This window comes from Canis lupus, chromosome 1 (genome assembly GCF_011100685.1).
Source record: "Canis lupus familiaris isolate Mischka breed German Shepherd chromosome 1, alternate assembly UU_Cfam_GSD_1.0, whole genome shotgun sequence".
Classification (NCBI taxonomy): domain Eukaryota; kingdom Metazoa; phylum Chordata; class Mammalia; order Carnivora; family Canidae; genus Canis; species Canis lupus.
In genome coordinates, this window is record NC_049222.1 from 106750136 (window position 1) to 106766261 (window position 16126).

Sequence of the window (16126 nt, forward strand, 5' to 3'; positions counted from 1 at the left end):
GACAGAAATCTATAGCTCTCACAATCCAGTTTGGAAATGTAGAGTCTAGCAACAAATATTCACTGTGTCCTACTGTGTGTAGAGGGGTTGGGAAGCGCTGTGGGAAGGGGCGGTCCTGGTGTGTGTGTGTGTGTGTGTGTGTGTGTGTGTGTGTGTGTGGAGCGGTACCCTTAGGGGGGCGGGGCCCCATGGTCCGGGTAGGGAGCAAGCAGGGGTAGAGCCCCCTTGGGTTATCTGGTGGCGATGAGGATGGGGGGGAGGCAGGGGAGGGGGTGGAGCCGGCTGGGGGGATGGGCGAGGTTTGGGGGCGCGGGGAGGGGCGATATCTCCTCTGCTGGCTCCGGAGGGAGGGGAGAGGGCGGAGGGAGGGGAGGGAGAGAGGGAGGGAGAGAGAGAGACAGGGTGAGGGAGAGACAGTGAGAGCGAGAGAGCGAGAAGGGAGGCAGAGGAGGCGCGGAGCGGGCGGCGGCGGCGGCGGCGGCGGCGGCTTGAGGAAGAGGAGGAGGAAGAGCAGGCGGAGACGCCGCGCCCGGAGCCGGCCGGACCGAGCCGGGGGCGGGCTAGCCCGGAGGGGCGCGGCGGCCGCGGCAGAAGGGGGGGCGCTCTGCGGATGGCCAGGCCCGGCCCGCGGGGGGGGTGAGGTCCTCGGCCCCCCCGCCCTCCCCCCCGGCCCCCGCCCGCCCCCTCCCCGGCCCGCTCGCCCTCCGGGGCGGTGGGGCATGGCCTGAGGGTCCCCCGTCTCCGGGGGGGTGGGGGGTGGGGGGAGGGGGGAGGGGCCGCGGGCGCCGCCGACCGGGACTCAGCAGCCCCGCCAGGCAGGTAAGGGGGCCGAAAACCCGGGGGTTTCGGGGAGTTGCGGGGCCGGGGCCGGGGCCGGGGCCGCGGGAGGGGGCAGGGGCGCCCCGGACGTCCTTGGCCGCGCGCCGGGCTCCCGGCCCGGGTGTGCGGTGGGGGGTGGGGTGAGGAGGGGAGCGTTGCCCCGGGCGACGCCAAATTGGGTTACGCCCCGGTCCCCCGTGCCCCGTCCCAGATAGCAGACTTGAGGGGAGGATGCGCCCCCCCATCCCCCCGCCCATAAGGCCCCCAGCCCGCTGCCCCGTGCTCCCAGGCCAAGGGCTCGGTCGCTGTACCCACCTCCTGGCCCTGCCCGGCCACTCCCCCGCCTCGCCCACCCCGGCCGACCGGGGCCCTTGACCCCTTCTGCAGCCCCGCCGCGGGAGGCTCCTCCCCTAGGTCAGCGTGGTTCCCTGCCCCTCCGTCGGGGGTCTGGGCCTTGGCCTCCTCCGCCCCCTTGGGCCCCCTCTGGTTCCTGCCTCTCCTTCTAGTCTCCTCCAATCCCCTCCCACCCTCTTTCGAGCCTCCCTTCTTCCCCACCCGTCTCCTCTCCTTCTCCGCCGGCCGGCGCGCCCCCTCGGCTCCCGCCTCCGAGTCCCGCTCCCGGGTGCCCCCGCCCCCTCTCCCCGGCCCGGGGCTCTCCCCCACCAGTTTCTCAGCCCCAGCCCCGGCTCCTCTCCCCGCCTTTCCCCGCCTCTCTCCGCCTCCATTCATTCTCCCGGGCCCGGCTCTCGGCCACACCAGCCGCCCCCTGTCCCCCCGCAGCCTCGCAGGGCACCCCCTCTCTCCCCTTCTCCACCCCCCCCCCCCCCCCCGCCGATTCCTCAGCCCGTCTCAGTACCAGCTGCGTGCCAGCTATTCTTAGCCGCGGAGCGTTTGATTCATGCCGCCCCGGCGGAGTGTGCCCGCTCCCTCCCTCGGGCCTGAGGGGGAGGGGCCGGAGCTGGTCTGGGGGGTGGGGGGCAGCCGCACGCGCTGGGGAGCCGGGGCCAGCTTTGCTTTCATCCCCCTGGCCACCCCATTAAGTGCCCGGCTGAGGCTGGGGTCAGCCAGGGTCAGCCGAGGGGGAGTGGCAGCGGACTCCGGGTCCGGAGGTGGGATGTGGAGTGTGGGGGGAGCCGTAGGCTGCCGAGGGAGGGGGGTACCTCCGCACGGACCAGGTGGGGCAGCTCTGCTGGGTACCTGGAGGGGGAGGGGGCTTCGCAACCTGGCCATGCATGGGGGAGGGGTGGGCCAGCTCGTGGTTAAGCTGCTCACTCACCCACAGCTCTTGGAACTGTCCTGCCCCCACACTCATTTTGTCTTCCCCCAACCCCCAACCCCCCCAGCCCATCCCCACTCCCCCAAAGTCAGCAGTACCCTCCACTGCTTCCCATCTCCATGGCAACGGTGCAGGAGCTGGGCCTGGTGTGGGGGGGAGGGACCAGACCAGACATTCTGGTTTCCGGTGCTGGGGTGGGAGACTGGGAGAAGCAGAGGGAGGTGGACCCCATTTGGGACCCAGGCTTATAAGGCCACCTCAGGAGAGAATAGTGGGGGACCTGAAGATTACTTCCCACCCCAGTCCTCCAGACCATCATCCCACTTCTTAGCCACCCTCCCAGCCCCCAGTCTCCCTCTGAGTGGATCTGCCAGTACCAGGCAATGCTGATCCACCTGTCCTGTGGTGCCAGTCCTCAGATGTGCCCACAGGTTATCCACAACCACCCCACACTGACCCAGGCCACTGCACCCACTCACGGGATGGGCCCTCCCAGGTCAGTCTCCCCACCTACCCACACCCCTCTCTCAGGATGCCTCCAACAGCCTGCAGCGGCCATCTCTTGTGGTTCCCTTGGGGACACCCCATGCATGATGCTCTGCCCTGTGACACCCCTATCTTAGTGTCCTCGCTCCCCTGGGACACCGATTCCCAGCAGTCCTCTGCACACGTTGTCAGCCACACTTCAGTGAAGTCACTGGTTCCACCCGCTCCCAGGCACCACTCCCGGGCACCACGCGGCCTCCCACTTCTGCCATCCCAGGCTCACGGCACCTCTGTCTCCCCATTACTACATTTCAGCCTCCCCCCACCAGGTATCCAAGAGGAGGACTGGAGGACCTTGGGTGAGGGGCTAGGTTGGGGCCAGGAGGGCAGGATGCCGGTGGGTCGTCCACCTGTCTGTCCTCAGCTAATTTTAGCTGCATTTTCCGTGGCCTGCCAAAGTGGGCCAGTAGCTCCCGCGGTGATTCTGCGGTTTCTGGGACACTGCCATGCTGGGTCAGCGGCAAAGTGGGGCGCAGGACGGGTGGGGGTCTGCGAGCAGGGCCAAGGGCAAGGAAGGAGACCTGCTGGAAGCGTGGTGGCGATGGGCGTGTGTGAGCGGAGGCCGCAGGAGTAGCTGGGGGTGTGTCCGGCCTCCTTCCTGTCTACCTGGGGCACGCGGGGCAGCTGCCCTAGACTGCTTGTCCAGGAGGGTGGCTGTGGCCTCTAAGAGCCCTGGGCTCCTCACCTGACAGTTGCCCTTGGCCCCAGCAGCCGCCTGTGATGCTGCTGTCCCCTGTCGCCCCGTGGCCCCACGATGACCCACAGCCCCGCGTCAAGCGAGGAAGAGGAACGCCACAGTGCCAGCGAGTGTCCCGAGGGGGGCTCAGAGTCCGACAGCTCCCCAGACGGGCCCAGCAGAGGCCCCCGGGGGACCCGGGGCCAGGGCAGCGGGGCACCTGGTAGTCTGGCCTCCACCCGAGGCCTCCAGGGCCGCTCCATGTCTGTCCCGGACGACGCCCACTTCAGCATGATGGTCTTCAGGATTGGCATCCCGGACCTGCACCAGACAGTGAGTGATGGACTGCCTGCTGGCCAGCGGGGGACGGGGACCCAGGCCCTCGTGAGGAGGCTTCTGGTGCTGGGTGTCTTTTTTTTTTTTTTTAAGATTTTATTTATTTATTCATGAGAGACACAGGGAGAGAGAGAGAGAGAGAGAGAGAGAGAGAGGCAGAGACAAGACACAGGCAGAGGGAGAAGCAGGCTCCATGCAGGGAGCCTGGTGTGGGACTCCATCCCGGGTCTCCAGGATCATGCCCTGGGCTAAAGGCAGCACTAAACTGCTGAGCCACTTGGGCTGCCCAGGTGCCGGGTGTCTTCCCACTCAGGCCCCCATTTCCAGACCCCCAGTTGCTTCCCCCCGGGGTTCCCCTCCTGTCCCCAGAATCACCCCACCCCCTTTCCAAACCACCTCAGGCTCCTCCCTGTCACCTCCCCAACCAGAAATGTCTGCGCTTCAACCCCGATGCCACCATCTGGACAGCCAAGCAGCAGGTGCTCTGCGCCCTGAGCGAGAGCCTGCAGGATGTGCTCAACTATGGTCTGTTCCAGCCGGCCACCTCAGGCCGTGATGCCAACTTCCTGGAGGAGGAGCGGCTGCTTCGGGAGTACCCCCAGTCTTTTGAGAAGGGGGTGCCCTACCTGGAGGTGAGGCCCACAGCTTCCCAGCTTGGTCACAGAGGAGAGAAGGCATGCCCTGTTGTCCTCTCAGTGAAGCCCTTGCCTTCCAAGGAAAACTCAGTGGGCTTTTCCAGATCTCCTAAGCGTTAGGAGAGGTCAGAGAGGCCTGAGTTCAAAGGACGGTGTGTGTGTTCTGCCTCTGACCAACGGGTGGCCTTGGGCAAGTCATTTCCCTGGCCCAGGCTTCTCTTCGCCTTTCAAAGTGGGAAACGATGCACAATTACAGCAGGTGTTCTAGAACATTCTGTGCTGCGGGGTCCAGACTCCTACTTGTTCGCATCAGGGGTTGCATTGCCCATACTCCAAAGCAGCCCCACATTCATCTGCCTCCCCAGCCAAGGCTCCAGGGCTGTTTCCCCCCTGACCCTGAGATGACCCCTCTGGCTCAAAAGGAGTCTAGCCTCCTGTCCAGGCTCCTGATTCCAGGTCTCTGTGTCTCTCCCCTCATACACCCTTGGCCACAGTTTCGATACAAGACCCGGGTTTACAAACAGACCAACCTGGATGAGAAGCAGCTGGCAAAATTGCATACAAAGGTGAGAGAAACCTGCTGGCGCTTACCCCCACAGCATCCCGCCCCCAAGGAGAATCGGAGCTCCTCCCCATGTCTTCTCCACATTCCCCAGCCCCTTCCATTCCTCTGCCCGGTGTCCCCCACTAACTTGAGATGCTGTGTTGCATTTGGGACAGCCCTAGATGCCCCTGGGTTCCCTCCCTCATAGCCTTTCTTAATTCCCCTCTCTGGCTCTCATTCCTCAGCCCAGGCCCACACCATCCCCCAGCCCCACCCCCAGCACCTACTTTCTTCTTCCTTGGACTCTTTCAGCTCATCTCTGGGCGCCCCATATCCACGAAGGGCCCCTGCCTCCCCCCACGTGGCCCGGACTCTGATACACACTGTCCCTCTGCCTCAGGGATGTTTCCTAGACACTGCACTGTTCCCACAATTCCATAGCCTAAACCTCTCCCAGATCCAAGGGTGCGTCCCACCCCAGCCACATCTAGCCACATTGCCCTCCAGGCCTCTGTCCATATGTCTCCACTGGTTCCCTAAGAACTGGGAGGAACCCAGGGGGCTGCTTTAGTCAGAGGTGAAGTAAAAGACTCCGGACACTTGAGAGGAAAAAGCCCCTGACCCCTCCTCATCCCCCACCCTGACCCCATCATGCATTCGTCTCTGTCCTCCCCCAAATATTCCATCCCTCCAGACCTGCATCATCCACTCTGGGAGCCACCAGCCATATACAGCTCCTAGGCACTTGCGGTGTGGCAGGTCCAAACTGAGCCTTACTGTGAGTGTGAAATGCACACGGGACTTCGGAATTCGAAGACTTAGTACCCCAAACAGAGTAAACTATCTCCTTGATAAATTTCCTGTGGATCACTTGTTGATGCGGTAATATTGTGACTACATTAGGTTAAAAAGATAGGTCACTGAAGTGGATTACGATACAATCAACAGTGCCCCTTCCTTTTTCTTTAAAGGTGGCTACTAGAGACTTCTCAGTGCCACATGCGGCTCACTGTGTATTTCCAGGGGACAGCGTTTCTCAAGACCCCAGCTTTTCTCCCTTGCTCCCTGACTGGCCTGTCTTCTCTCTCTTGTCCATGGCTCAGACGGGGTTGAAGAAATTCCTGGAGTATGTGCAGCTCGGGACGTCCGACAAAGTGGCACGGCTGCTGGACAAGGGGCTGGACCCCAATTATCATGACTCAGATTCAGGAGGTAGGGGGGACCCAGGGGCTTTGGAAGAGGTGGGAAGCCAAGAATGAAACATAAAGGGCTGCATGTGACTGGCCTTTCCTGCCCCTTAGAGACCCCCCTGACTCTGGCTGCCCAGACTGAAGGCTCCGTAGAGGTGATTCGAACCCTGTGCCTAGGAGGGGCCCACATCGACTTCCGGGCCCGGGATGGCATGACAGCGCTGCACAAAGCTGCATGTGCCCGTCACTGCCTCGCTCTCACGGTGAGGTGCCAGACCCCTCCCTCCCCAGAGCCCTCCCCCAGTTTGCAGTGTTCCCCTAGCAGGCTGAACCCAGTGAATTGCCCCAGACCTACCCTCCCCCGCCCTTCATCTCTCATGACCCCACAAGGCCATCTGATCTACCCTTTGCCTCTCATCTCACCTCCCGGATGTCCCCTCCCACGTCCCCATGGGGATGCCACTTCTGCTCTTTCCTCGGACTCCTCTCTCTTTCCCATTTGTTCTTTCTCAAGCCTCAGTTCTTTAGATTTGTTAAAAATAGTCTTCTCTTCGTGTCCCAAATACAAAGCCCCTTTCCATAGATTGACAAACACACAGCCCCCATTGTCACTCCTCCCATGGACTCTGAGACCCTCTGCTGACCCCTGGGGTGTACCCACCCTACAGCTGATCATCACACAGAGCTTTCCCCCGGAAGGGCCCAAGGAGATCACCCTACCTGTACTCTCCTGACACCCTCTGATCCAGCTCACCACCAGCCCTGCCTTTGTCTCCCTGAAGGGTAGATCCTCCTCTGTTCCTGAAAGTACAAAGCAAGCAACCTGCTGTGCCCCCAGATGCAGACCCTCCTCCATGCACACATACCTCCCACAGACACAGCCCCTCCCTGCTGCTTAGTAACTAAAAAGCACTTTCCCAGATAGATGAACCCCATATAGCAGCAAAATACACATATGGGGTCGACTTACATGGTCTTTAAAATCCTCTTCCTCTCCCTCCATCCCAGCCTCCTCTCCATACACAGGTCAGGATAGAGTGCTCCCAAAGATACATAGCTGTTGACAAACACCCCAGCTCATAGATGGTCCAGCCTCATGGACCCTCCTCTCCCTTTCCAGTTTCCTTTAAAGACCCTAAATGCAGTCAGACACCAGCCACAAAGATCTACTTATACCCCTGGAATTGAGAAACCCTCTATATGTTCCCCCAATCCACTCCCTTCCCCCCCAGACAGATCCTGCTCTCACTCCCACCCCTAACCTCCAGACCTGCTGCTGTCCAATCCAGAAGCAACTAGCCACAGGGGGCTGTTTGGATTTAAATTAATTAAAATGAACTAAGATGAAAATTTCTGTTCCTTGGGTTCACTAGCACCTTCGAGTGCTCAGGAGCCCACATGTGGCTGCCGCGTTGGATGGTGTGGTGGCAGGCTGTTTTTGTCACTGCAAACATTCCGGTGGACAGGGCTGCAGGCTGTCCTCATAGGGCTGCTGCCAACACTCCCGTAGTGATGCCCAGCTCCGCCAGCCTCTATGCTTGGAGCTGTTTCTGGAATGGGACACCCCAGGCCCCCAGTGTCTCCTAGCCCCCAGCCTCAGTGAGCCCCTGGACTCACCTGGGTCCAAGCTTGCCCTTTTCTGCCCCCCATCCTTGGGATCCTGGTCCTAACAACACCTCCTGCTTGGCCAGGGGTCCTCCTGCATCCAGACTCTGTTCTCTCATGGGTTCCCCACAACCATCCTGCTGCTGGGTTGAGGCACTGGGGTACCAGGTTGCTTCAATGGTTCATCCTAAGTCAGCCATAAGAGAAGGTCTTCCGGAGGCATTTTCCCAACCCCTTCATTGTCACAGGGGATGAGAGAGGACTCAAGAGGGACAAGGCCAGGCTCAAGGTCACACAAGGGCATCATAGCAGAAACCCAAATAGCCTTGGCCAGTGTGGGCCACCCAAACCTCCCTGCCACCCCCCCCCCAGCCCTTCAAAATGGGCCAGTACTAGTGTGACTGTCTTCTGTTTTGTTTTTCTCCTCAGGCACTCCTCGACCTTGGGGGCTCCCCCAACTACAAGGACCGCCGAGGCCTGACCCCTCTGTTCCATACGGCTATGGTGGGGGGCGACCCCCGCTGCTGTGAGCTGCTCCTATACAACAGGGCTCAGCTGGGCATAGCTGATGAGAACGGCTGGCAGGAGATTCACCAGGTGCTCCAGACTTGCCAGGAAGGGGGTGAGGGGAGGGGAGGGGAGGGCGCCTGGGCCCTGATCAAAGCAAGGACCAGAGACACTGGTACAAAGAGTTGAGGATACAGATGCTAGAGTCCTCCTAGAGCCTGGGGGTGGGAGTAGCATGATTCCCAGAGATAAAAAGATGGGAGGAGTCAACACCAGGACTCTGAGATAGTATAGGCTGGGCACTGGACATCTTGGTCCCTGAGATGGGCAAGGTTGGTCTCTTGAGCCTCTGAGGGAGCTAGGCCAGGCCCCCGGATCTTGGAATGGCCATGAAGCTGCCAGTCTGGGCCCCTGGGCAGGAATGGAGGCTGAAAGGAGAGGCAGAGGTAGATGCAGGGTTTCCTGGATACATGGCATGGTTGGGAGAGTCTGACATGGCCTTCTGGCTTCCCTGTCCTCCCCAGGCCTGCCAGCGGGGTCATTCTCAGCATCTAGAACACCTGCTCTTCTACGGGGCTGAGCCCGGAGCCCAGAATGCCTCGGGGAACACAGCCTTGCACATCTGTGCCCTTTACAACAAGGTCTGCTCTGGGAGCGCCAGCCCAGGCCTGCCTCCTGACACTGGCCTCCTAGCCCCCTCTGTTCCCTCACTGTCTCATTCATTCATTTGCTCATTCATTCTTTCATTCATTCAAAAAATAGTTACCAAGGGCCTTCTTTGTGCTGAGGACCAAGTAGCGAGAGACAGACAGCCCCGCCATTGGGCAGCCTTCCTGTTACAATCCAGGTCAATCAGAGGGAGGTCACAGGGAATCCAGATCCCCGTGGGAGCCCAGCTCTGGGTTTGGCCTTGGGGCTGCGGTGGAGGTGGCTCTCTGGAAAATGTGCCACCTCTGCTAAGACAAGCAAGAGCCAGCTAAGTAAGAAGGGAGGAAGGGTATTGGCGGCAGTGGGCACAGCCAGAGGGGAAGGTTGCTCCTGGAGTCCTCCTTCCTGTGTGTCTCCATTCAGCTGCCCATGGAGCACACCTGTGTGTGGGAGACATGGCAGGGGACATGGGAAAGGCCAAACCACAGCCCCAAAGAGAGCAAGAGTAGGTTGTAGCAGTTTGAGGCTGGGTGCACAGCCCCCACCTCGGGAGCCAGGGGGAGAGGTGAGCAGTAAAGAGCAAGCAAGGGGGCCTCGTGTCCAGGCCCCCCATTGGAGTTGTGGCTTTCAGCTTGCTGACCCAGCCCCGGGCAATCCTGGGCAATTCAGCCCCTCAGTCTCCTTACCTGTTTTCCAGGGCTCCCTGCTCTTGGAGGGGTGCCTTGGGGGCCTAGCGGGACAGGGCTTGGCATGCTGGTGCTGGTCTGCCAACCGCTTCTTCCTCTCCTCCAGGAAGTCTTCCAAGACAGCTCCAGCCCCTTCTGCCTCATCAGAACTTGCAGTGCCGGGGACGTGGCAGGTAGCCACGTGCTGCCTTGTGGCAGCAAGCAGTCTGCTCTGCCGAGGGAGAACTTGGTGTTTGTGAAACCCAACCAACGCGGTGCTGTCACTTCCCCTCCCTGGTGGTGCTGTCTCTCCTGCTCCCTGACACAGGCCTCGTGCCCAGAATCCTTGGCTCCGCAGCCTTGCGCATGGCCTGTGGGCCAACCGCTGCCCCCACCCCACAAGCCCTGTGCCCTCTCCCAGGCTCTGTCCTCCCCCTGAAATGGGAATAATGTCAGCTGATTGAAGGGGAGGAAAGAGCATGTGTATTAAGCGCACATCCCCAGAAGGCAGCACTGTTAAGTCAGGAGATGAAAACCGGATGGTTAATTCGAACAGGGAAAACTTAGTATAAAGAATTATAGTGTGGGAGCGATTACTCTTAGTGGGTCAGATGAACCAGTCACTTCCCGTCCTCAAGCTTCTCCTTTCTCATCTGTGCAATGGGTCAGTAACACCTACGGGGCGAAGGATCAAGTGGGTGGATGTTTAGCTTGCTCTTGGCATGGCGCCTAGCAAGTAGACGCTTGACAGATATGGTTTGTTTCGTGCTTCTCCCTACCTTGTCTTTCCTCTCAGATGTTAAGCTTTCCAAGGGCCAGAGCTGGGTCTGACAGATTTCCTCGCTGTCCTCCCCTGGCTTCCTCACATGCCTGTCTCCCCCCTGCTGGTGAAGGTCAGGTCCACGTGTGTAGGCTGTGAGCTCTTCAAGGGTGGGGGCCCAGTTTGATCAATCACTCTGTCCCAAGGCCCCAGGACATAGCCAGTCTTTATTGAATGAATGAAAAGATGAATTATGAATCTGCTACCTTGAGTTTGCCCCAAGACTACACAGAGCCCCCATCAGAATATTCAACAGAATGACCATGTGAATGAATGAATGGCTTGAACGAGTGAATTTTGAATGACTCGGCTCCACTTCTTCATCCTCATTCTTCCCATGCATGTTTTGTGAGCACCTACCGTGTGCCCAGATGTGAGATGAATCAGACTCAACGTGGTGCCTTGTCCTGGGGTGGGTGGGGGGAGTTCACGGGTGGTGAAGAGGCAGATGTGTAAACGAGGAATTGCGATGCTGTGAGAATAGTGCTAGGACACCAGTAAGTTGAGGTTCTCGAGGTATAGTGAAATGCTGGCTGGGCTGGTGGGGCTCTGGCCCTATGCTAGGCCAGGTGGCAATGGAGGCAGGCAGACATGCAAAAACACATGGCAGTAGTTAACAGTCTAATTAGGGGGCAGCGTGTACACACTTGGACACACATACACACTCATAAATGCATCCAGAAAACTATCTGAGCTAACTTTGCTGTCCAGTGACTGATTTGGGCAATCAGAGTTGTGTGCCCTCAAGACATAGATGAGCCCTAGGCTTCAAAGGCCAAGTTTGAGTCCTCACTGCTCCCCTAACCAGCTGTGTGACTTCGGGCACAGACTTACCCTCTCTGAGCTTGTCCTGTAATATGAGATCATATAAGCATCCTCAGCATGTTTGTCACATAGAGAGGGTGAGGCCAAGGAGGTGTTTTGTGAATGCTGGTTGAATTACATCTGAGGGAGCTGGGGGGAGGAGTCGGGCTGGGGGCCAGGCTGGGTTTGGCCAGGCCAAGACAAAGGGTGGAAGACTTCAGCAACTGTTTATTGAGCAGCTCCTATGGGCCAGGCACGATTCCAGGTGGTGGGTGCCACAGACAAAATCGTGCCCATATAAAACGTACAATGTAATGGGGGTGGGATGCTAAAGAGACAAGTAAAAGAGAAATGTCATTTTAGGGAGACAGCATTATGAAGAAAAATGAGCTAATATGGGCTTAGAAGAATGCCTGGCATATAGTGGGCATCCTATAAATAAAAATAAAACAGGGAACAGAATAGGGAGCTGTTTTTGACGAGGTAGCCAGAGAAGCCCTCTCCGAAGTGGTGGCATTTGAGCGAAAACCTGAATGAAGTGAGAAAGTGAACCACGTGGGCATCTGGGGCAGATAATTCCAAGCAGTGGGAGCAGCAGGTGCAAAGGCCCTGGGGCAGGAGCACGCCTGTCAGAGGAAGAAGGAGGCCGGTGTGGCTGGAGTATGGAGAGTGAAGGAAGGTGGCAGAAGATGAAGTTGGTGAGGCTGGGGGTGGCAGGGCAGGCAGGTGAGGGGGAGGGAGAGCCCCTAGGCCACGGCAAGGGCACTGGGTTTGATCCAAACAGTGAGAGGGAGTGACGTGATTGACATTAGTAAGGAATAGATCTGGATGTGGACAGCATTCCTACCTCCCACTGCCCAACCCCGGCCCCCTCTGCCCCCTTCCTTCTGGGTCTACCTGGAGTGCATGATAAAAGCAAAGACTCTGGATTCAGACAGACCATGGTTCAAATCCAACCACTGAAAGTCACCAGCTGGGTGACTTGGAGCTCCTTCTGATGCCTTAGTTTCTTCATCTATAAAATGGGAATAGCAACTTCCATCTCGTGGAATTGCTGGACAATACAGTGAGCTTCTGCACGCTGAGCACCTGGCATGCAACATAGTAAGCCCTCCATGAAGTTTAAATTGGTGGCTCTCAACCAGAACACCCCTGCCCCCCAGGGGACTTTTAGCAATGTGTGCAGACATTCTTGGTTTTCACAATCCTGGAGGGGAGTGCTACTGGCATCTAGTGGTAAAGCCCGGGGATTCTGCTAAAATCCTACAATGCACAGGACAGCCGCCACTACAAAGATTTATCTGGCTCCAAATGTCAGTAGTGCCTGAGGTCAAAGAAACCTCGCTTTAGATCAGCGCCAGCCAATAGAAGGTAACACTGGTCATGTGTGTAATTTTAAGTGTCCCAGGAGCCGCACCAAAAAATAAATAAATAAATAAACGGGACAGTAATTTTTGTAGCATATTTGATTCGCCCATGGTTTCCAAAAGTATTACCATGTCAACATGCAATCAGTATAAAAGTGGTTAGAGAGGTTTAATTTTTTCATGTTAAGTTATCGGAATCTGGTGTGTATTTCACACATACAGCTCATCTCTGTTTGGACCGGACACATTTGAAGGGCTCTTGAGCCACACGTGGTAAGCGGCTGCTGTCCTGGGCAAGGCAGGTCTAGATCAGGTTTCTCCTGAAGCACAATGCCAGTGTCTGCTCACGACCTTTAATGATTTTCTTCTGTTTCACCCTGTGCCACCGGCGGCCGTCCCATCATCCTCAGGAGACCTGTGCTAGGATCCTCCTCTATCGAGGAGCCAACAAGGATGTGAAGAATCACAATGGACAGACCCCCTTCCAGGTCTGGGGCTGTGAGGCCTGGCAGTCTGGGAGAGGAGGGAGGGAGCAGGAGCTGGAGTGAAGATTTGGGTGGGGGGGGGCGCAGCTGGCCAGGGACCTCACCGTGCTTCCCGCCCTTTCCCTCTGCTTCCCCCGGCCACCCTGCCTTCCCGTGCCCCCTTTCCTCCAGGTGGCAGTGATCGCTGGGAATTTTGAACTGGGAGAGCTGATCCGAAACCATCGAGAACAGGATGTGGGTGAGCGAGTGGGAGATGGGACTGAAGGGAGAACCGGGGGTCATTGGGGATGCCTGGTAGGACTGGGGAGTCTGTCACAGCAGACCGTGAGCATCCGAATAGTAGTGGGGAGTGCAATTCCAGGCCCCCACTCTCATGACTGTCTTTCTCCCCTCGTGCCTTCCCCCACCCTGTCATCCCTTGCCTGCATGCCCCCTCCACCTGCCGCTACCGCCCCATGCTGCCCTCTGCCACTGTGCCCTTTCAGTGCCCTTCCAGGAGTCCCCCAAGTACGCCGCCCGGCGACGGGGACCCCCAGGCGCGGGGCTGACGGTGCCCCCGGCGCTGCTTCGGGCCAACAGTGATACCAGCATGGCCCTGCCTGACTGGATGGTGTTTGCTGCCCCTGGGACCTCGTCCTCTGGGGCCCCTGGCCCTACCTCAGGGACCCAGGGCCAGTCGCAGCCCTCGGCCCCCAGCACCAAGCTCAGCAGTGGGACCCTCCGAAGTGCCAGCAGCCCCCGGGGCGCCCGGGCCCGTTCCCCATCCCGCGGGAGGCATCCCGAAGAGGCCAAGAGACAGCCCCGTGGACGGCCCAGGTAGGGGAGAGCTCAGTCCTTGTTTCACAGACCCTGACCCAACCAGATCCTGTCTCAGAGCCACAACAGCCCCAGGCTGGCTCCCTGTCCACCCTGGTACCTGGTACCCCCCTCAGGGCTCTAGACCTCTCTCCTACTCCCTGAGGAATGGGGGAATTGTAAGCCACAGTCTTCCACTCATCCTCAAAAGTACCAGGTTAGCCAAGCACCTGTTCTATGCCAGGGGCCTGGGGTGGGGTGTCCAAAAGAAATGTTAGTTCCAGCCCCTGAAGACAGACAGGTAGATAGATAGACAGACAGGGCAAGGTGAGAAAAAGCCAAATGGTATGAGGATGGGTGAGGCACTTGGGGAAGGGTGTCTGAGCTTGGAGATGAGGCCAGAAGAGGGATGGGGGAGCGGAGGAACCACTCAGGGTAGAGGGAGGAATAAGCAGGGGGCACCGCAGGGTGAAAAGGCCAGGCTGGCTAGAGGAGGATGAGAAGGGGGGACTGTGGCTGGCCAGTGTGTCCTGAGGACACGGGAGAGCGAAACATCATGGCGGGCTGGGCACGGCAGGCAGAGGAGTTGGACCTGCACCAGGAGAAAGCTGGGAGTCGCTGAAGGCTCGTGAGAGAGCTGAGAGATGACACAGAGCTCCGCTCAGGAAGCTGAATCAGGCACAGCATGCAGGGCCGTGGGAGGGGCAGAGCCGGAAGCCAGGAGGCAGAGGAGGGGGCCCCCGGGGGCAGGTGGAGGGAGCCCCCAAATACCCTCCTCCCCCCAGGACACCAGAGCTGGGGAACCCATTCAAGCCCCCTCCCCCACCCTGCTGCTCTATCTCCCCCCACCCCACGGACCCCTGTTCTCCCAGAGGTGCCTCCTGGCTCCACTCTCCCCTGCCTTTCACACCCTCTGTGTATGCAGCTCCAGCGGGACGCCCAGGGAAGGGCCGGCAGGGGGCACAGGGGGCTCAGGGGGCCCCGGGGGCTCCCTGGGCAGCCGCGGGAGGCGCAGGAAGCTCTACTCAGCGGTACCTGGACGCTCCTTCATGGCCGTGAAGTCCTACCAGGCCCAAGCAGAGGGAGAGATCTCCCTGAGCAAGGGGGAAAAGATCAAAGGTAACAGGTCAGGGCCGGGCCAGGCTGGGGGCAAGGGGTGGGCATGGGGGCAGACAGGGGGGTTAACCACTTAAGGAGGACACAGTCAAGGACAAGCAGTTCTCCAGGGCCTAGACCGTCCAGTGCACTCTGGAGACCCCACAAGAGCCCGCTGGACGCCTCTTCTGCCCTGGAGGAGTATGAAGTGTAGCAGTGGTGATGCCCCCCGTCCAGAGGAGGTGTTGAGGCAAAGGAGGGGACATGAGCATTTGGGGGACCCTGACACCATGCCTGGCCCTGTGAGAGTGGCTCCTCTCCCTCCCCCGCCCCTGCCACTGGATCAGCCTTTCAGGAGGACATCAGGCGCCTGTCTGACAGTTGAAGGAACAGTCTCGCACAGGTTCAGTCAGTGACTTGTTCCAGTGCCCCGACTGAGCCCACGGTCTTTCCTGCCACCTGGTGTGGAGTGGGAGGCCGAGCCCCCTTGACCTCATCTCCTGCCCCTGCCAGGTGTTCTCATCTGAGAGACAAGGTGGGGCTTGTTTCTCAGGGCTCCAAGGAGACAGGTGTTTGAAGCCAGGCCCGGACCCGGGGCTCCCTGAGCTGGCCAGCGGCTGTTCCCAGAGTTTGCTTCTCTTTGGCTTTTCTGTTTTCTTCTGGAAAATGATGCCAGTAGCCCTCACGTGCAGACTTCGCAGGGCTGTTGACGTGTGTTCTTGGATAGACTAAAGCTTGGAAACAGCAAGCAAGCAGACGAGGCAGTTAATGCGAGGCGGGGGAGCAATTCTTTGCCAACTCCAGGCTGCAGAAGAGCTCAGTAGTGTACCAGTGGAGGGCCGAGCTGCCCAGGTTCAAATCCTGGCTCAACTGCTTCCTGGCTGGGCACCCTCAGACAGGCCACTTCTCTGGGCCTCAGTTTCTTCATCTATACAATGGGATGCTGGTAAGGATTTTAAAAAGTCAGTTCCTTCAAAGCACTCAGGACAGTGTTGGGTACAAAGCAATTGCCAACTTGCACTATCCTCAGTGGGCCCCCACTACGGGAGCTTAGAGGGAAGAGAGAGACCCTGGCTGCCTGGGAAAGCTGGGGGTGCCTCCCACAGGAGACAGAGGTTGTGTGGGGCCTTGAAAGATGTTCAAGGATCAGAGTTACCAGGTGGGTCTTGGATCAGCTTCTGTTTTGCACTATCTCTTCCTGTAGCCTGACTTCCTGAAGGCAAGGTCACATGTCATTGATCTCTGGATTGCCAGGGCCCAGTTTGATGGCCCAGCACACAGGAGGCTTCAGTGCACATCTGCTGAATGAGCGA

At 59.0% G+C, this 16126-nt stretch overlaps 1 protein-coding gene across 4 annotated transcripts in view; it reads left to right on the forward strand.

The window, feature by feature from the left end:
* Positions 1 to 751: 751 nt before the first annotated feature.
* SHANK1 (SH3 and multiple ankyrin repeat domains 1) overlaps positions 752 to 16126 on the forward strand; it is a 44085-nt gene continuing 28710 nt past the window's right edge. For 3 of the 4 annotated variants that reach the window (XM_038528065.1, XM_038528068.1, XM_038528067.1), the window contains exons 1-12: positions 752 to 819; positions 3353 to 3650; positions 4082 to 4285; positions 4783 to 4854; positions 5936 to 6044; positions 6134 to 6285; positions 8057 to 8224; positions 8659 to 8775; positions 12849 to 12926; positions 13095 to 13161; positions 13409 to 13739; positions 14644 to 14837. In XM_038528065.1, coding sequence (XP_038383993.1) covers positions 3396 to 3650; positions 4082 to 4285; positions 4783 to 4854; positions 5936 to 6044; positions 6134 to 6285; positions 8057 to 8224; positions 8659 to 8775; positions 12849 to 12926; positions 13095 to 13161; positions 13409 to 13739; positions 14644 to 14837 — 1747 coding nt within the window. In that variant the 5' untranslated portion in view covers positions 752 to 819; positions 3353 to 3395. Of the gene's footprint in view, positions 820 to 2799; positions 2911 to 3352; positions 3651 to 4081; positions 4286 to 4782; positions 4855 to 5935; positions 6045 to 6133; positions 6286 to 8056; positions 8225 to 8658; positions 8776 to 12848; positions 12927 to 13094; positions 13162 to 13408; positions 13740 to 14643; positions 14838 to 16126 lie in introns of those variants that run through there. The other variant, XM_038528066.1, reaches the window with a different exon arrangement.